General features: G+C 43.1%; 1 protein-coding gene across 8 annotated transcripts in view; it reads right to left on the bottom strand.

The window, feature by feature from the left end:
- The window catches only part of PCNX1 (pecanex 1), a 111,133-nt gene that overhangs the window by 3,490 nt on the left and 86,565 nt on the right, over positions 1 to 21,078 (bottom strand). For 7 of the 8 annotated variants that reach the window (XM_075843972.1, XM_075843966.1, XM_075843967.1 and 4 more), the window contains 15 exons: positions 20,765 to 20,906; positions 20,234 to 20,411; positions 14,569 to 14,677; positions 14,295 to 14,424; positions 13,150 to 13,208; positions 11,200 to 11,415; positions 10,644 to 10,897; positions 10,251 to 10,481; positions 8,773 to 8,873; positions 7,974 to 8,124; positions 7,029 to 7,259; positions 6,639 to 6,913; positions 5,923 to 6,131; positions 3,085 to 3,512; positions 337 to 477 (listed from right to left, as the gene is read on the bottom strand). In XM_075843972.1, coding sequence (XP_075700087.1) covers positions 337 to 477; positions 3,085 to 3,512; positions 5,923 to 6,131; positions 6,639 to 6,913; positions 7,029 to 7,259; positions 7,974 to 8,124; positions 8,773 to 8,873; positions 10,251 to 10,481; positions 10,644 to 10,897; positions 11,200 to 11,415; positions 13,150 to 13,208; positions 14,295 to 14,424; positions 14,569 to 14,677; positions 20,234 to 20,411; positions 20,765 to 20,906 — 2,855 coding nt within the window. Of the gene's footprint in view, positions 1 to 208; positions 478 to 3,084; positions 3,513 to 5,922; positions 6,132 to 6,638; positions 6,914 to 7,028; positions 7,260 to 7,973; positions 8,125 to 8,772; positions 8,874 to 10,250; positions 10,482 to 10,643; positions 10,898 to 11,199; positions 11,416 to 13,149; positions 13,209 to 14,294; positions 14,425 to 14,568; positions 14,678 to 20,233; positions 20,412 to 20,764; positions 20,907 to 21,078 lie in introns of those variants that run through there. The other variant, XM_075843971.1, reaches the window with a different exon arrangement.

The raw sequence follows: 21,078 nt of genomic DNA, 5'->3' as shown, positions 1-21,078 counted from the left end.
ATCATATGTACAGCTTAAAAAGCAAAAAATAAATAAAATAAAAAAATTCAGATTTACAAGTAATCCCTGTTTATTAAAAGCAGCAGTGCAACAATCTGTCCCACCTGAGACAAATTTGAGGAATACTCCCACCGAAGATATGTGGAACAGGAATTAAATTCTAATGAGCAAAAATTTGCATCCTTAGCAACTACCATTAACAAACAAAAAAAGAAAAAAATACTTTATTAATTTAAGATATCCTGACAAATGGAACAATGCAGTTTTGTAAAAAAAAAAGTTTCTCCCTTGGAGATATTAATAGTAATCATCATCATCATAACTGAAGCAACCTACATGGCCTTCCATGCCTTCCTGAGGGCTCCAGTCTTTCCAGCTGTTTTTCCCCGCTTTTAGCCGCACCAGCTCATCTGGCCACTGCAGCTCTTTTCTTTTGGATATATTAACTCCTTCAAGCACCTGGCTTGAATCCACAATCTATGAAGACAAAAATGCAAAATATATTTATTTCCAAAACTGAGTTACAATATTTGAGGCCACATGCACAGGGCCGTGCCCGTAATCAATGCCCGCGATTGCGACGGGCTGCAAACTATGAAAAATAGGACATGCTCCATCATTCACGGCACAGTTCTACGGCATGGACACTCATCCGTAGCAATACGGAAACGTGTCTGCCGTCAATAGAACTGAATGGTTCTAGAAAACCGTGGACCGTGTTACGGTCCGCGGTTTTACGGTCTTGTGCATGGGGCCTAAGATATAAAATGAATGTATAAAGGCCTTCTCACATCTGTGTTGGAGGCTCCATTAGGGGCCTCAGTCACAGATCCGGGCGAAAATGCCGGAAAAAATAGCGCAGCATGCTGTGCTATTTTTTCGGTAAAACCAGACACCCCCGACGGAACCCAGTAAAGTCAATTGATTTAGTCAGGTGCCGATGGTGATCGTCATACAACGGAACAGGCCCTTTCAGTATTTTCGTTCTGCTCCTGACAGAGGAGGACAGAAACCCCAACCCAGGTGTGAACCGGGTCTTAAATGTAAACGGTGTGTTTTTGTGATTGGGTGTGTGGTGTGTGCGCATGCGGCGCCAAGAATTATGCTGCACAATAGAGGTTGCTCCTAAAGAAATATAAAATGATATTCCATCGTTTCAGTTGCCTCTTCATCACACAAGAGTCGGTTGTTGGAGTAGGTCGTCAAGTGAACAAATAATTCCACTAGGCCAGGTTCATAAGACGATGATTTGGTGATGTTTTTTTTTTTTATCCCCCTTCAGCCAAAATGATTTTCACAATTTAAGATCTGCTGCAGAAAATAAAAATGTGCATCATGCCATGAAAAACTCCTCTAAAACGTGAGCAAATGCAGTGTGTGAATTCAGCCTAAATTGTCCAAAACATCCAGTGAGCATGAATGTGGTGAAAAAAACAAACTGGTTAATGGGTAAGTAGGGAATAGCGAGGCTGGTTCATGCTGACCGGAAAATAATTGCCCCTGGAAAGCCTCGGTTTGTAACCACAACCACGTATAAACATGGGGAACTAGAGGCATTGACGGACACAGTCTTGTTACCACTGCATGGCACATTTTTCCGCCACAGGAGGAGACTTTTTCAATTAAGAATATGAAGTCAAAAGTTTTTCAATTCTGTGCTTATTCCTCCACAGTAGAATATAGTTGGGGTCCTAGAATATACAGAAGAACCAGAAACTGAAAAAATGTTGCCTGGTCTCCGAATTCTGCTGTACCACGTAGGAGCAGAATTTGGCATAAAACACATGAATTTATAAATCCATTTTGCCTTGTGTCAACAATTCAGGCTGATGGTGGTGTATTGTAGTGTGGAATGTTTTAATAGCCCGCAATTAGCTCCTTAACATATAAGCCTTGTTGAAATGCCACAGCCTACCACCAAATTATTGTAGCTTACCTACCATGTGTATCCATTTATGGCCACAGCCTATCCAACTACCTATGGCAACTTACTGCACGATATCATGCAATGTCACAAATCACACGTCAAGATGGTTGAAGAACATTAGCTTACTTCAGTGATCTGCTTGGTTATTAAATGTCAATCAAACTCTGGGGTGTGTGGGATGTAGTGAAAGAGGAGTTTGTTTGTTTTTTAGCATAAATGTGCATCTCACAAACCTGCAACAACTGTGTTATGCTACCATGTCAACATGGATGAGAATATCAAAAGGTACTTTTCTAGCCCCAGGAAGAATCCATGCTACAATGTGGACAGTGTATCAAAGTGTCTCACATAAAACACACAAAGTGGCAGTGGTTAAGAATTCATGGGAATCTAGCACTGGGCAAAAACAGTCCCTTTGTCATATTTCAAGTAAATTCCCACAGGACAAGTGCTGGACCGCATGATAAAGACTAATGGGGACACCTTGGTAGCTGCCAACACTCTAAAACCAACACAGGAGCAGTTAGGCCAGGATCACACACAACATTTTGATGCAGTTTGTCTGGCAGTTTTTGGAACAGATGTTGACACAAGAGAAAGGAGATGCGTCAGTCTTTTCTTTATACCTTTCCTTCTTTGGATCCACTTCTGGCTTTGGCTGAAAAAAAATGCCATAAAAACTGCATCAAAATTGTGTACGTGGACCTGGCCTTAAATGGGTATTTCAGAACTTTTACATTGATAGCCTATCCTTAGCATAGGTCATTAATATCACATCGGTGGGGGCCTGACGGGCCTCTTCACTGCCTACCTGGCACAGCTCCGTACACTTCCTTAGCAGCTGTGCCCAGGATTGCAGATCTGGTCCCATTCATTTGCATGGGAGTGACCTGCAATCCCAGGCACAGCCACAACGGAAATATACTGCATTGTGCCTGGTAAACTGAAGAGGCCACAGCGTTCATTGCCGCAGTCCCTTCATTTAACTGATGGGAGGTGGTGCCGGGAGTCGGACCCCCACTGATCTGATATTAATGACCAATCCTAAAAATAGGCCATCAATATAAAAGTCCCAGAAAACCCCTTTAAGCAGAATGATATATCACACGCATACATGTGTGACACAAAGAACAGTAATATTCAATAAGTCTCCTAACCTGTACTCTGTACATGACGTCTTCCTTTTTGGCTCTCGAATGTGTTGCTGGACTTGAATTGCCACATGACTGCGTTTCAATAAGATTATTTGCCCCTTCAGTTCCCAAAAACCCCACTAAAGTGTGCCGCTTGCATGCAGGTATACTCTGGCTGGAGCTGCTAGAGGAAGGAAGGCCAATCACAACCGACTGGCTTGTAGGGTCTGCTTGGTTTGCCATGGACAAACGAGACTGGATGGATGTTGGGAGATTACGGAGAGAGATCTGGCTGGTAGAGGATCGCCTGCAAGGCACAAATCCTGTGTTGGATGTCCGGAGTGATGAGTGACGGCTGTTGTAGCAATAAGATGATTGACTAGCTACAGAGCCACGAGCAGGGGAATGTCTGACAAGGCTTGATTGCATTGAGTGAGAACTGTGGCTGGTTCCTAAAACAAATAAAGATCATACAAGCATAAATACAGATGGTCTTCGAAAGTTAAAAACCTATATACATTTTAGGGGGTTTTTAGAAAACAGATTAAAATATGCATGTGAAACAGAAAAGAAATGAAAGCAATGAAAGACCGAGAGAGACTTAAAAAGTCTCCTAGCAAAGCCTCTCTGGCCAAATCCCCAAATGCAAGATTATATAACAACCCAATAATCTATGATTCACTGCTGTGCCCGAACTGCCATATTTATCATCCTGGCAGATGGTATCAAAAGAGCTGGAGAAGAAGAGGATTACTCACCACTCCTATTCTAAGTGAGTGACAGATGTTCACAAGAGAGTGTAGATCTGGCATTATCATATATGTGCCGCATCCTCCCTTTGCACTATCCTAGTTTAAATTATCATATTAAAAATTGTCAGTATTCTACTTTTCATATAATTTTAGTTTTCTACCATTAAGGAAAAAAAAACAGGATTTTTGTACTTACCAGTTAAATCCCTTTCTCGTTGTATTTACTGGGGGACACAGTACCATGGGTATAGGTCGCTGTCACTAGGAGGTTGACACAAGGTCAATATATATATATATATATATAAAAAAAAAAATGTGGCTCCGCCCAGTGGCCAGTAACCCCTACTGAGCACGGAGCTCCTCCGTTTGTACCAAGAGCAGCAGGAGAGCAGAGAAGGTTTAACATTATTTTTCCAATGAGAAAAGCAACCTCAAGAAGCTCAAAAATGTAACAAAGAAATAGGGAGGGATCTGTGTCCCCCAGTGAATGCAACGAGAAAGGGATTTTAATCCGGTTTTCTCGTAAAAAGTATTCACTGGGGTGCACAGTACCATGGGATGTCCCAAAGCAATCTCTTAGTGTGAAAAAAAAATATCATAGCCATGCGAGCAGCCTAAACCACAGCTGCTTGCAACACCATCCGACCCAAACTGGCATTGGCAGAGGCCAAAGAATGGATCCGGTAAAACCTTGAGAAGGTATGTAACGAGGACCAGATGGTGGCTTTACAGACCTGAAGGGAAGAAGCCTGACGCCGCAACGCCCAGGAAGCCCCAACTGCCCTGGTAGAATGAGCTGTGACCCGGAAGGGAGGTTCCCTACACTCAGCAACATAGGCCCTTTTAACGCCCATACGTATCCAGCTAGCAGTGGTGGCCTTTGAGGCCAGGCCACCCATATGAGGGCCCTCAGGAAGAACTAATAGGGAGTCAGACTTCCGGAGGGACTTCGTAGCTGCAATGTAGACCCGAAGGGCTTGAAGGACATCCAAACAAAGTAAGGCACGTACAAGTGGATGAGAAGGTCTAGGACAAAACTAAGGAAGGACAATGTCCTAATAAAAACGGAAGGAGGAAACCACCTTAGGAAGGAAGGATGGCACCGGACGTAGCACCAACTTAACTCATTCCTATGAAAAACTGAGAGAGGACATCGCCACATGGAAAATTATCTTCCAGGATAACATCCTCAGAGAAACTACCCGCAAAAGTTCAAAGGGTGCGGCCTGGAGAGCGTCAAAGACAAGATTGAGATTCCAAGGTTCCAGAGGGGACCAATGATGAGGAGCAATGTGCAACTCCCTGCTAAAAAAAAGTCTTAATTGGAGTGCAGAAAGCCAAAATGCGTTGGAAAAGAATAGCTAGGGCTGAAACCTGCCCCTTTAGAGTAGCCAATCTGTGTCCCTGATCCAAACCAACCTGGCGGAAAGGCAGACTTAACAGGGTGGAAAAATGAACGGGTTGGAACTTATGGGATTCACACCACCTAAAATAAGTCAACCAAGTGCAATGGTAAATCCTTTGGGATTGAGGATTCCGGGCATTAATCATGCTCTGAATAACAATCAAAGAAACCTTTGAACTTCAAAAACGCAGTTGTAAAAGCAGGGAACATCCACCAGAGAGGTGGGTATCCACTGAGGTGGGAAGAGCGCCCGCCAAAATGGCAGGCCTCCACTGAAAAAGTGGGATTTCTTTCTGCCCAGTGCCCGCAGTGGTGTCACCAAGTGGAACACACGAGGGACTGGCACCCTGCACCTAAAATAAATCAAACAAAAAATCTAGCTGAATTGCCTGAGTGCAGGACATGTCCACAGGAGGCAGACACTAGGCTAAAACTGAGGAGCTGAGTGATCAGCAGAGGGTATAGCCTACTGGGCGGAACCACACCTCTTTTTATATTTACTTAGTGTCAGCCTCCTAGTGACAGCGGCCTAAACCCATAGTACGGTGTCCCCCAGTGAATACTTTAGCGAGAAATATAAAAATGTATGTACTTCAACTATATGAAAGAATGAATAGAGGAACTCTTGCTGCCGCTTTCCTAAATGCAAATGATTTTTTTGTGATAAACTGCATCTCAAAATAGAGAGAGAGTCAAAATCCTTACCTAGTGTTGATAGATGAGGGACTCCTGGAGGTTGAAGGCGTGAAGTCTGTACATGTCCTGTACCCCCAGGAATTCCCCCTTGTGATACACTGCTTTGAGCATCATTTGCATTAGAAGGGTTGTTACTATTTATGGAGGTCCCGCCTCCAGCATCAGAGTCCTCTATGTTTCCACCACTATTACATCCTGCTCCGCAACCTTTCCTTAACCTAGAAACGAACAGAGAAGTCCAGATAAAAGAAACTGTAAAGTATACACACTTAAAGAGGTTCTGTCAGCTCTCCTGACATGTCTGTTTTAGTAAATACTTGTATTTCCATAAAATAATTCCAGGACCATGTTTTTGAACTCTTCACAGTGCCCTTCCCTCGGTCATTCCTCCTGGAAATGAATAACGGACAACTGGGTGCTACCATTCCCACCTTGTCAATATGGTGTGTCTCTACACACTCGGACATGGCCTGCACAATGAACAATGTCAGAGTTTAGGGACACGCCACATAGACAGGGAAAATGGAGACACCCATTATCAATTTATTCATACATTTCCAGGAGGAATAACACAGGAATGGTACAGATGGCGCAGAGTTCTAACAGTTTAACTTGTGAAAAATGCAAGTATTTACTAAAAGAGACATTTCATGAGAGCCGACACATCCTCTATAATTATTTCAATGCTTTCCCTAAGTCAAGCTTATAAATCTGATTCCCTTTACCTGTGCCATGTAGAAACAACAAAGTTCCTGATATTTGCCACACTTATAGGCCCTCCAAGAATTTCTTTGAGCTGATCATGGCTGTCAGAGTAGGACGTTGTAAGTGGGGACACATAGATGGGATATCCAATAGGCTGGTCACAAGACGAGTTGATCATGTTCCGGAGAGCCTGTTTAGCATTTTGGATGCTTCCTCTCTCTGGGTTGCGGTTCCGGAGAAAAACTAGTTCCTGCTGTTGACCAGCCCACAGTCCACGAACACATTCTTTATTTACCTGTTAGAAAAAGGAAAATTCACTTTTATTAACGACATTTATAACTAGCAGAGGTATCTGCGTGTTACAAGAATGTACAAAATAAGCCATGAATTGTTTAATTTTTAAGAGTCACCTTGATTACTCGGAAACTGAGATAGCGTTTATTTAACATAATAATCTTGTACTCGTTAGTTCCATCATCCATGACATGGCGCAGGGCAAGCAGTGAAGGAGAGTTTGAGAGAACTGCACTTCTCCATGCTGGATCTCCCTCATGGGCAATTACTAAATTTTGCTCATGAGACATGATGGCTTCATACAACACTGCAGGGTCATCATACTCATCTGGAGATGTAAAGTGATCCTAAAGTGGAGAATCAAAGAGTAGATGAAAAACATTAATCAGCAACCTTCAAAAAGGCAAAATACATAGCTCGTATGGTAAGCAAAAAGTCCCTCAAGTTCAATCAGGAAAAAAGGAAGGGTGTTGTGAGGGGGGGGGGGGGGCTTTCCTAGTTTACCCTCAACTATTTTACTTCGACTAAATCTACGGTCGTGTGCATGGGGCCTAATTGCAGACCGTAATTACGGTCTGTGATTACGGACCCGTTCATTTCTATTGACCACGTACACCTTCCCATATTTTTGCAGGAAGGGTTCTGGCCCATAGAAAGCCTCCGGAAAAGATAGGACATGTCCTATCTTTGGCTTTTTTACGGACCGTGCTCCCGTACTTTATATAGGCGCACGGGCCGAAATTGCCCGCGGCCGCCAGCCATGCCCGTAATCACGGACCGTGATTACGGGTACGGCCGTGTGCATGAGGCCTTAGAAATTGCAATTAGACAAAATATATTATATATTCTTAAACAGGAGACAAAATAGCCTTACAGAAAGTTGATGGTATCTGCGAAATTAAGAAAATAATAATGACTAAAAAGTATTAGGACAAGCATCACCTATATATCTGCACACCTTTCATGATTTACCTATAAATACATTGTAGCCTTAGCTACCTAGAGTGTATATAAAATCGTTAAGTAATCGGTTATGCATACAGGAAACCCTCCACACAAACCTGGTGAAGTTTCAGTGACATCCGGATTCCAGGGACTACTACTTTTCTGAGTAATTCCATATCTGCAAAAATCCACTCATCACGGATGGAGGAGATGCGGAAATCTCCCTTAAACAAGGCATGTAGACCGTAGAGAAAAGACTCCAAATTACTAAAAAGGGGAGAAAAAAATAAAATATAAAGCAATTTCATAAGTTTAAAAGCAAAGAACGGTTAAAACAGGTTAAAGACCATTTTAGACGGGACAATGATCGGGCAAATGAACTTTCATATGAATGCTCAATCCCAATCATTGCCCTGTAAACAGGGCAACGATCAGCTGATGCACCAGGAAACGCTCGTTAATCGGCTGATCATATCGTTTCTGCTGCACAAAACATTATCCTCGTCAGCAGAACATCTCCCTGTGTAAACAGGGAGATGTGCTGCCGACATGATGGAAATGCAGGAGGATGAACGATCGTGGCAATGATCCCTCATCCCCATACATTACTGATCATCGCTCCTTGTGAAAGGAGAAACGAGCGCGGATCAGCGAGCGGTCTAGTTGATCGACGCTCGTTTTTACGGCCAGTACTGGCCGCTGTAACACGATCCTAAAGGCTGAAGGGCAGCTAGTTGCAGGCATCAAACAATACAGCAAGAATGGTAGTAGAATGTGTTGAGTAGGCACTGTGCGAGTTACACTTGAATGTACCATTACTGAATTAGGAAAAGAATCAGCAATCACGGTATGAGAAATGCATAACTTTTTCCTGCTTGGAGCAGTTCTAATTCAAGAAAAATCAGTCGACTCTACCTAGACATATGATGAGAAGCTGTCCCGAGTGCTCTTCTCCCCAAAATACAAAGTCCATAACAAAGCGTCACCAGAGGGGAATCTTTCTCTGCTTCAATTGGCTGAAAGAAAACCAATGAATACAAAATACGAAAATTTAATTTTCCGTATTAAATGAATCCCATTCACAGAAGAAATAAAAAAAATAGAATAAAAACTTGTCTGAAGAGGAAAAATAAAACAGCACACATTACATATCATGCACTTGATAACTATTCTTGTACCAAAGTTGAAAACCACAGAAAAAGGGACATTTACTTATAAAATCACAGAAAAACAAAAGGCTATACTTACCGATACAAGGGCAGGCTCAACTACCAGCTCCAAGCAGGATGCAGAGAAACGTAATGCTACATGGAGGAAGGTTACACAGGTGCAAAATACTGATTATATCAACTCCCACACCAGGTGTTTATCAGTATTTTTCACCTGTGTAACCTTCCTCCATGTAGCATTGTGCTTGTCTGCATCCTGTTGGGAGCTGGTGATTGAGCCTGCCCTTGTATCAGTAAGTATGTTTTTTTTTTTTATTGCAATTTTTTGTAAATATAAGTCGCTTTTTCTCTGGTTTGTAATTTGAGTGTAGGGACTCGCAAGACGATGAAGACCTTTGAGGCGGGTTTGCGAGCTGGCATATTTAGGCCAAAATACCAACTAATACCTCATGTTTATCATGTATATTTTTTCAGGATGCAGCGAGGCTTTTTAGTGCAGGAAGATAGTGGGGTGTCAGTACTTCGTGTGGTGCACCTAGATAGATTAGGCAGGCTCCCCAGCACTAATAGTATGGGCGTGATTAATAGGCTGCAAGCCGGCATGGTGCACTACACATATACAAGGGTGCCAGTCACACGGATAAGTTTTATCTGTGTGCAATGATAATACTAAGCACCCACTCACCTTATGAATTGTAAGGTGTGGGAGTCGTTCTTGATCAGTATTTTGCACCTGTGTAACCTTCCTCCATGTAGCATTTTGCTTGTCTACATCCTGCTGGGAGTTGGCGATTGAGCCTACCCTTGTACCCAAGTTAACAGCAATAATAATGAAAAAAAATAAAATTGTAAGGCTAGACTGCACGGTATTAGAAAAAAAGGGTCTGTTTTTTCCCCAGTAACAGCGCCACTCTTGTCCATGGGCTTTGTCTGGTAATGCAGCAGAGTCTCCACTTGAATGACAATGAGCTGCGATACCAGACACAACACGTGCACAAGATTCTGTTAGTTTCTGGAAAAGCAGCAGACCCCTTTTTTATAATCGTGGACAGCTCCTTTAAATCCAGCATAAGGTTTTGTATATCCTATGGATATACTACTGTTAAAGATTACACAAGTAAAAAGAAAAATTCAACTATTAGGGGAATTCTGTTTAAGGCTAGAGTAATCTTAGCTGCTTATATTTATAAATGCATTAAATTATTTTTTTTTCCCTATATTCACCTTCTCTCTGCGGGAGGAACAGTACTTGATCCAGTTCAGATAGCTTGCACAGAAGCTCTCTCTTGAAATGCCAGCCAAGCGAAGGTCATAGTCTTCATCAATGTTTGGATTAAATGTAGGGTCTACATCCACATAGCAGTGATCTGAACATGGTCTGAGTCCTTCCTGCATAGTTTCATTAGCCAACCACTCCTCCAGTTTTGCAGAAGTTGTCACATAGTAGATAATGCCCTAGAAGAAAATACAGACACCAATTAACCTATATTACCATATCTGCTTACACATCCCAATCCTCCAGGCAGCAGCATTTCTAAAGTCCATATCCCCTTTTTAAGATATTTCAAATTAAGACATTAAACCTCCACTTTCACCACAACTGTACACTTTCCATACCTTAACATAGTAGGTAGTTAGAATCCGACGAAGGTCAAAAACTTGAAGCATGGAGGCTGCACTGTTATCTGTAATGCTGTAACCCTCTAAAACATACTTTGTCACCAAGACTTCCCATGCAAGCCATCGCTGTCCAAAAGCAGCATTGAAAGAGAGCATGTGGGGAACATGTCCAGGTTCACAGCAACAAAATCCCTCATCCTCTTCAACCCCCTCTGTGATAGCTTCTACTTCCCGTTGTTGGCAGTAGGTGCCTAAAAATATTAAAATTGGAGAAGAAAAATTGTAATACGTGCATCAGTTGTAGGACACTGCTATCAGTTCCAAACCCTAATGTGCCACCATAACGTTCCAAATCCTTTTGCAAAGTTCAGAACATTGACACATTTTTCTTATGGAAAGCTTTGAAGACTTTTTTTTATTTTTACTAAAATTTATTCTAGTGTTTAGTGCAACTTTGTCATTTGTTTTTCTAAAAAAGAAAATGTGTGTAGCAATAAGTGACATGGGGCTGACATGGCAATGCTGCAACAGGAAGCGGTCAACAAATGTGTACCTCTGAATTCCAAGCCTCGTAGCTGAAAGGTGACAAGTCCATTTCCAATTTCGATGAGGTGAACAAGAGCATTGAGATAATCAGAGGCAAGAATAAAACAGTCTCCTGTATTGTAATTGCCCCAGCGGCCAAGAAGAAGGTCTCCACAAAGACTGTGCTGTAATGAGCGCGTCAGGTGCTCATAAAATATCGAGTTCAGATTATTGTCGTCTGACCCTATAGAGCAAGACAAAAAGGGACACCTAAAATAAACTTGCCAACACAAATCTCAATAATTAAAAGAAACTACAAGTTATCTGCCTAAACTCAACTGGCAACCTATTGTATGAAACCAATAAGGAATGTATACCAAGCTTCACTTATTAGTAAATTTCACATATTTGTGAAGGTCTCATATTACATGGACCCCCCCCCCCCCCATTTACTTTGACAAACCATCGACAGCGATGGATCAACCATGTACTTGTATGAGCTATCTTGCTTGTAGCAGCAGCACGGTGTATAAAGTCTGTGCTGCCGGCTGCTCATAACTTTGCAGTTAGAGAGAGAATCCCGCTCATCTCAAAGGCTGCTGTATGCAGAACGGTCGCCGGTACTATAGAGTCCTATAGCGCTAATGGCCGTTCTGCATACGAGAGACTTCACTGCGACCATTCGCCGTGTACTGGGACTTCACTGCGACCATTCGCCGTGTACTGGGACTTCACTGCGACCATTCGCCGTGTACTGGGGCTTCACTGCGACCATTAGCCGTGTACTGGGGCTTCACTGCGACCATTAGCCGTGTACTGGGACTTCACTGCGACCATTAGCCGTGTACTGGGACTTCACTGCGACCATTAGCCGTGTACTGGGACTTCACTGCGACCATTAGCCGTGTACTGGGACTTCACTGCGACCATTAGCCGTGTACTGGGACTTCACTGCGACCATTAGCCGTGTACTGGGACTTCACTGCGACCATTAGCCGTGTACTGGGACTTCACTGCGACCATTAGCCGTGTACTGGGACTTCACTGCGACCATTAGCCGTGTACTGGGACATCTCTTTTGTGTGTGCTATAATCCTATACGGTCATATCACTGTGTGCATCTTCCATGAACTCACAAGGCCATTATTTCTGTGTTGTGACATAACGACGTGCATTCTCCCTGTACTATAACATCACTGATTAGTATTCTATCTACATTACATAGGTCATTACCCTTGTGCTGTGACATCACTGTGTGCACTAGTACTCTTAGCATAAGCCATGAGTAAGGACGCAGGAGGCGTCTGAAACGTGTAGGCAATCCATTCCATTGAACCTCCCTCTGTACTAGGATACTATCCTGCCGATTTTGTTTTTAAACAATCAAATAAAACTTGGAAAAAGTTTCCTTTTTACCCACATCAGCACTGAATCCAATTTCTGTTCTCTGCTTCTACCTCTGATCGTGTGCCGACAAGAGGACCCGAGCTCGACCAGCAGTGCAAGTCTGCATACAAGGTGAGCTGGAGGCTTCCTCTTTTTACCTGCACTAACTCTTACCTGCGACAGCACCGTCTTATTTCTGACAGAAATATCAATGTGTCGATTAGGTCTGTATTGTAACCTTATTGTCTATCTTTGTGGTAGGATATCACTGCGTGCATTATTCATGTTCTGTGACTTCACAGTAAGCAATATTCCAGTGCAGTGACCTCAACAAATGCATTAACACAGGCATAAGACTTGCAATTGCACCTGGAACTGGCACCTGAGGAGGCCCAAGGGGATCTGCTGCTACATTATAGATCAGTATGGTCTGTTGCATGTAGAATTGGGGGTTCCTGTTACAGATTTCACATGAGGGACCAGGAATTTCAGGTTATGCATTTGCCCCCTTGACTGGATTATCTTTGAGTTACTAATATCTACTATGTGAAGGCAATCATTATAGTTCATTTTTTTCAAAGTAATTGCACACCTGGATTCCGATCGAGTTGAGAGGCCAGCCTTGTATTTGAGTGATCCACGCGCTTCGTGCTGTAAGACAGTTGACAAACCGTAAAAAATAATTTTAAAATCAGAAGAGAACAGAGTATCATGAACAAACGTCACTGCAAATGTCGAATATACAAACACATTTTATTTATTTTTTTAAGAACTTTCAACGAGAAAAAAAATTCTGCTGTACAATAAAAGCAAAATTATAAGCCCCTCCCATCGCAGCCATTTTATTTTTTGGGGTTTTGCTTTTACAGCGTTCAATGCGCAGTGAAACGGACACGTTAACTTTATTCTGCAGGTCAGTACGATTACAGCAATACCAAATGTATATAGTGTTTTTTTTTTTTTATGTTTTACTACTTTTACAAAATATATGTATATGAGTCGCCATATTCTGAGACCCACAACATTACTTTTTATTAAAAAAAATATGGGATTCGAGTTGACCAAAAAACAAACAAAAATACAGCAATTCTAGTATTTTTCGGATTCTTACGGATGCAGAAATACAAATCTTATTCTTATAAACTTTATGAATCATTTTTTTTTTTAGTCCCACTAGTTGCCGCAGTCCCTTTTAGTGGTTAAATGGCCTGGATCTAAATGATCTCCAATCTTGGCCGTTAGAAAAGGGTGTCAGCTGTAATACACAAACCACCTTTCATCTCTTCCAAAACACACAGAGCCCGCTCCAAAGTTCCCCCTCCTGACTATGACGTACATGTACGTAAAACGTCAGGAAGAGGTTATATAAAAACTTTTTTTGACAAAGGCTTCCATGAGAGAGCCCATACCGTAATTAAGGATAAGAATAGGACAGGTTCTATCATTTTTTTTCAGCATGGACACCCATCTGTAAAAATACTGAAAGGTTTCCGTGGCCAATAGAAATGAATGGGTCCGTAATTACGGATGAAATATACAATCGAGTGCATGGGGCCTTAGGAACCTCAACACTGGAAAAAAATATCTATTATAGGGTATGTAGTGTTATCGCTGATCTAGGGGCCATAAAACAAGAGCATGAATGAAGCATTACACCAAGTCAAATCTTGTGAACATTCACAAATATGGCAAGGATGGCAGGGTAATGGAGCAAATGGATAATTTTTCATTACTTACTTGTAGTCTCTTTCCCAGAACTTTACAGGCCTCACATAAGAAGTGATGAATATTGCACTCCCAAGAAAAGGATTCAGAGGGGTTGAAAATAAAGCTGACACAATTGCCTGGACAAACAGCATAGCAGAATCTTAAGATGGTGGTTAAGGAAGAAGACCATTTGATTAAACAGTGAGCCCCATAAGAACTGCAGAAAATGTTGGCAACAGGAACCATATAAAAGCGAATTGCTTGGCGCAAAATTTTTGGGGATTGTTGAAGTTATAAAGGATACGAGGTACAGCGAAGGGCTGGGCAAAGGCGTGGAATGCTGATCCCCATGTAATCTGCCATGGAGCAATGTATGTGTAGACAAAGCGTAACTTGTAAAATAGCTCCCAAAGCTGTAACAGAGTAAAGAGGTGTCATTAAACAAAGCCATTAATATTGCCTTCTAAAAGTTCACCACACAAGTACAAGACACTTACAGTAAATAGGCAAGACTCGACAGGACAACCAAGAATAACAGGATTTTTGTACTTACCAGATTTCTCGCTGAATTTACTGGGGTACGCAGTACCATGGGTATAGGCCGCTGACACTAGGTTAATTAAAAAAATAAAATAAAAAGTGGCTCCACCCAGTGGGCTATACCCTCTGCTGAGCACTCCACTTTTCAGAGCAGTAGGAGAGCAGAGAAGGTTTAACACATTATGTTTCCAATGAGAAAAGCAACCTCAAGAAGCCCAAAAATGTAATACAGAAATAGGGCGGGACCGGTGTCCCCCAGTGAATTTGACAAAGGGATTTTACTGGCAAGTATAAAAATCCTGTTTTCTTGTTAAAGTATTCACTGGGGGACACAGTACCATGGCACGCCCTAAAGCAGTCCCTTAGGGTGGGAAAAAAAGAATCACAGCCATGTGAGCAGCCTAAACCACGGCTGCTTGCAACACCATCTGGCCCAAACTGGCATCGGCAGAGGCCAAATAATGGATCCGGTGAAACCTTGAAGTATGTAACGAGGTCCACGTGGCGGTTTTACAGACCTGAAGGGCAGAAGCCTGATGCTGCACCACCCAACAGGCCCCCCAACTACCCTGATAGAATGAGCAACGACCCAGAAAAGAGGTTTCCTACCCTCAGGAGCAAAAAATAGGAAGTCCAACTTTCGGTAGGACTTCGTAGCTGCAATGTAGACCAGAGGGGCTCTAACGACATCCAAGCAATGTAAGGCAAGTTCACGTGGATGAGAAGGTTTAGGACAGTGGGTCAGCAACCTTCGGCATGCCAGCTGTGGAGAAAATACAACTCCCAGCATGCCCTGACAGCCAAAGGATGCAAAGACAATCCAGTTTAAAGTGGAGGCTGTGCAAGTTGTCCTATTTAAAAGGTGCCTTTACCAGAAGATCGTCCAAGTATGGGATAAGCGCTATCCCCTGGAACTGAGGAGAGCCATGAACGCCGCCATGACTTTGGTGAAGACCCTTGGAGCCGTGGCCAGTCTGAAAGGGAGGGCCACACAATGTAAATGCTCGGAACCCAACTTCAAAGCGCAGGAAACACTGATGTACTTGAGCAATGGGAATGTAGATAAGCATCCTTGATGTCTATTGAAGACAGGAACTAGTCGACCTCCAAGACAGCAACCACCTATCGTAGAGACTCCATGCGAAACCTTCGAATCTTCATATAGCGATTGAGACGTTTTAGATCTAAAATAGGTCGAAGAGATCCGTCCTTCTTTTGTACTGTGAAAAGGTTTAAATAAAATCCTTTGAACAGTTCTAGAGTTGGTACTGGGAAAATTACTCCTTGATGGAGGAGTCTTTGAACGGCTTGAGAAAAGCCATGGGCCCTGGAAGGGCACCGAGGGGGCATGGACAGGAAAAAACGCTCGGGAGGGTGAGAACACCACTTTTATAGCCTGGCGACAAAACCCCCCGCACTGAGGAGTCATCAACGTTTGAGCCATGTCTCCTGGAAGGCATCCATTGGGGGGGGTAATATGCTCACTCACCGGTGGGAGCTGAGGAATCCTTTAGTGGTTTAGACGGAGGGCATTGAACACAGACTGGGTCAGCCTGCCCATGTGGAAACTTAGTACTGCACTACGTACATGCAATGTGCGTTACAATGGCAGGGGGAGTGGTGATTTGGGGTCTTCGGAGCTTTTCCCTTTGAAGACATATTGAACCTTTAAAAAAAAAAAACAAAAAAAAAAACAAGGACACTATAGCCAATGGCTATCCTACCAGACCCCCCAGGTGCTGAATCCCCCGTGAAGTAGGAATGTTTCCAGCCCTTCTATACACTGCTCAGTGTACTATGGCATTCACTACCGGTGACAGAGGGAAGCGTCTGAGAACAGAATAACCCCTCCCCTAAAGCCAAAAAAAACCTGCGCCGCGCTGGTTGAACAGGGCAGGCATGCGAGTCAGGTCCCACCTGGTGACCAAACCGAACACGAAAACGGGCAGGAGCATGAGGGGGCGTGGCCAGCTTGCGGCCTAGCAGAGAACCAAACCCAGGGCCTAAATTAACGCCGCCTCCAGCGGGACAGCGCGGCTTCTATAAAAAAATGATCATGCTGAAATATGTCTGCCAGCACAGAAGTGTTAGAAAACACATTTGTAAGAACAACACCTCAGAATAAAACTCTATCTATAATGCCGCACAGTCTGCTGACAGTCTGAATGCTCCAGCACCACAACAGCTCCCAATGGCGGGGGTGGAGAACTTACCCATCAGTCGTCTACAGGCGCAGCCGGTCACCTCTTCGTAAAATGCACACACTTAGTGTGGCTGTCCGGCATCCTCAAACTCCAGTGAGGTAATAATAGGTCAACAAGGTGGGGACCATCCACCAGATAGGTGGGCATCCACTGAGGTGGGAATAGCATCCGCCAAAATGACAGTTATCCACTGAAAAAGCGTGAATTCCTTCCACCCAGCACCCGCAGGTGAAATCAGCATGTGGAACACACAAGGGACTCACACCCTACAACAACTGAAAAACTAAAAATACATAAAACAAAATTTTTAAATCTAGCAGAATTGCCCGCAGCTCAGCAGATGGTATAGCCCACTGGGCAGAGCCACACATTTTTTTATATTTACCTTGTGTCAGCCTCCTAGTGACAGCGGTCCATACCCATGGTACTATGTCCCTAAGTGAATACTTTAACAATAAATGTTAACCAGTTACACAGTGCTTAAGCAGCTATAACCACAAAGTACATTTTTTCATGAGCAATTTTGAGATGTCAAGACTTTTACTGCCAAGGACATATGTAATACATCATGACTTAAAAAGCCTACTTCTAGAATATAGGGACTAGAGCTTACATCTTGGTATCATATTAAAGTCTAGCATCTTATCTTTCAAATAGTATGAGACGAGCTTTAATTTTCTAGACGCAACATTCAGGGTGCAGCACTTGTTTAAAAGTCTAAAAGCAGCATGAAAAGTTTCACTTCCTGGTTATGAGTCACTGCAAGGTGGGGGGGGGGGGGGGGGAGCTGCAAGTGACATCATGAAGAAAGATCACAGCCTGATACGGTCATCTGTCCCCCTGTACAATCTCCAATGACCCAAGGCAGGGTATAACTTTTCTTTATGTTATCTCCCTCCTTACCAATAAGAGAGGACATGTGCGCTGTCAAACTAAGGGGGTCTTTATTTTTTCCCTACTACAGGGGTGAGAAAAAAAAGCACTTACACATCTGATCACGCCCTGAGCCTAATCAGACCATTTGTTGACTCTGCGACTCAAACGTTTACTGGCTTATGGATCGCACAGATTTTGGTCTCTTCATTTCTGGTGATTATGTGCAGATTTCTGCAGTGCATGTAGACATAGGTGGTATGTATGAGCTCTACATATGCTGGTTCCGCTTGGGTCAGACTTTTAGCCCCAAACATGAATTATGTATTTTTTACAACACGTTACATTTTGATGCAAAATTGCATGAAGGTGCCCATTAATGTAAAGTGCTGGGTGGCATTTTCACAATGTGCCAAATGTCTATGTTAGCAAATAATATGGGTATGTTTTTTTTTTAAATATAATTCAGGTTTTGCATTTGTGAAAATTGTCTCAGCAGTGACAAATGTAGAAAACCTAGGGATTGGTCTTTCAACGACGGCGGAAAATCCAGTCAATTAGAAGGGTACATCCACACATAGCATAAATGCTGCAGAATTTCCGTCCGCAGTGTAAGGGCAGATTCAGACGAACGTTGCGTTTTTGCGCGCGCAAACAACGCTGCGTTTTGCGCGCGCAAAAAACATTTGACAGCTGCGTGTGTCATCCGTGTATGATGCGCGGCTGCGTGATTTTCGCGCAGCCGCCATCATAGAGATGAGGCTAGTCGACGCCCGTCACTGTCCAAGGTGCTGAAAGAGCTAACTGATCGGCAGTAACTCTTTCAGCACCCTCGACAGTGAATGGCGAACACAATATCGAGAAACCTGTTAAAAAAAAAAAGAAAAAGTTCGTACATACCGAGAACTTCTCTCCCGGCCGTTGCCTTGGTGACGCGTCCTTGGTGACGCGCCTCTCAACATCTGGCCCCACCTCCCTGGATGACGCGGCAGTCCATGTGACCGCTGCAGCCTGTGCTTGGCCTGTGATTGGCTGGAGCTGTCACTTGGACTGAATTGTCATCCCGGGAGGTCAGACTGGAGGAAGAAGCCGGGAGTTATCGGTAAGTCAGAACTTCGTTTTTTTTTTACAGGTTCATGTATATTGGGATCGGAAGTCACTGTCCATGGTGCTGAAACAGTTTAACTCTTTCAGCACCCTGGACAGTGACTATCTCCTGACGTTGCGTACCGGAAATTTTTTTCGGCGGGTTCGGCCGAACCCGGTGAAGTTCGGTTCGGTTGTCCGGGTTCGCTCATCTAAAAAGACACTCCATTTGTGGTGCTTTTCTGTTTACATTCATCCTTTTGACAGCTGGTGCGCTGTTTCAGTTGGTTCGCACGGAAGTGCTTCCGTGCGACCTGCGTGGTTTTCACGCACCCATTGACTTCAATGGGTGCGTGATGCGCGAAATACGCGGAGATATTGAACATGTCGCGTTTTTTGCGCAGCTGACAAACGCTGCGCAAAAAGCACGGACTGTCTGTACTGCCCCATAGACTTGTATTGGTCTTTGCGTGGCGCGTGAAAACCACGCGGCCCGCACGGACCGAATACACGTTCGTGTGAATCCCCCCTAAGGCTGGGTTCACACGACTTATTTTCATGCGTAAACGAGGCGTATTATGCCTCGTTTTAGGTCTGAAAATAGGGCTCCAATACGTCGGCAAACATCTGCCCATTCATTTGAATGGGTTTGCCGACGTACTGTGCAGACGACCTGTCATTTACGCGTCGTCGTTTGACGACGCGTAAAATGACTGCCTCGGCAAAGAAGTGCAGGACACTTCTTTGGACGTAATCTGTGCCGTTTTTCATTTAATTCAATGAAGAACAGCTCAAGTTTACGGCCGTCAAAGACGCCTCGCATAACGCGAGGAGGAGCTTTTACGTCTGAAACGACGGAGCCGTTTTCTCCTGAAAACAGTCTGTCATTACAGACGTAAAAGGCAGCTAGCGTGTGCACATACCCTTATAGCTAGAGAAATTGACATGCTGCAAATTAAGAATACGCATTTCAGGTCCATTTCTGAATGTCTTTTTAGCTACATTTTTTCCACACCGTGTGGATGAGATTTGTTCAAATCTCATTCTCTTTGAACCGACAATAATACACTGTGAAATTTCTGCACAGAAATTCCCGTGTTCAAGGTATGTGTGGACAGACAACGTGATTGGCTACACATTTGGGCACTGCAGGAGAAACTTAATACTACATGCCTCCATTCATATAACCATACAGAATACAAAAAGAAGAGCTGTCACTATGGTATGTTTCAAGTTGAAAAGACAAAATATATATTGACTGTATACCTTGCTGAAGAGGATGGACATAAAGAAAAGGTCTAGAAGGAGTTTCTCTGAGCAATCCTTATAATCAAATGTGAAGAAGAGTACAGTGAAGATGAATGTGGCATACTGACAGGTAGGGCTGCTGTAAGACGACCGCAGCAGCTTCATTCCAGCAATAGTGATCAACAATGCACCAATCCTGTTGATTAAAAAAAATAGATAAAAAAGTAGACAAAACAGAAAGGTATAGAAAATAAAAGTATTCTTTTAGAAGGATAAGGATCAACTAAAGAGATTATATGGTAGAGCATTGCGTATATGGATTGATCGAGAACCACTGTTGGTCAAGTCTTCCCTTATACTGTGCTGCCCAATAAAGCCAGTTAGCAGGTGCAATGTATGGCCAAACTGGTTTGGATATAGGGACAGCTTTGGTTGATTCTTTACGCACCTTGCCGATTCCCATGTCCCCTGGTCCATCATCCATATGAAGACTTTTTTTTTTATATATTATAGTTCAAGCTATAAACAAAAATGTTCAATTATACTCACTCAGCACCAAGTTTCTTAGGGCTACCTATATCCTTGGCACCGTTGCTGAGTTCATTAAGCACTATGAGTGGGTAAATAATATTCTTCTCCACAAAGAGCAGCCAGACATGAGCCTTTTCAAACCACATCATGTGAGCAGCATCTTAGGAAAAGGAGATTGGAAAAAAAAACAAAAAACTTTTACTGCAACAAATCCGCACACTGAAAAATACCACTAGGCAAATACGCTATAAATGCGGTTGAGAATTATTTTTTTTCTCTAAATGTATAGAAATATAATGTGGTTGTATGAGCCATCAATTGTTTACCGTAAA

This window comes from Rhinoderma darwinii, chromosome 12 (assembly GCF_050947455.1).
Source record: "Rhinoderma darwinii isolate aRhiDar2 chromosome 12, aRhiDar2.hap1, whole genome shotgun sequence".
Lineage (NCBI taxonomy): Eukaryota > Metazoa > Chordata > Amphibia > Anura > Rhinodermatidae > Rhinoderma > Rhinoderma darwinii.
This window is presented reverse-complemented; position numbering and strand designations above follow the sequence as displayed.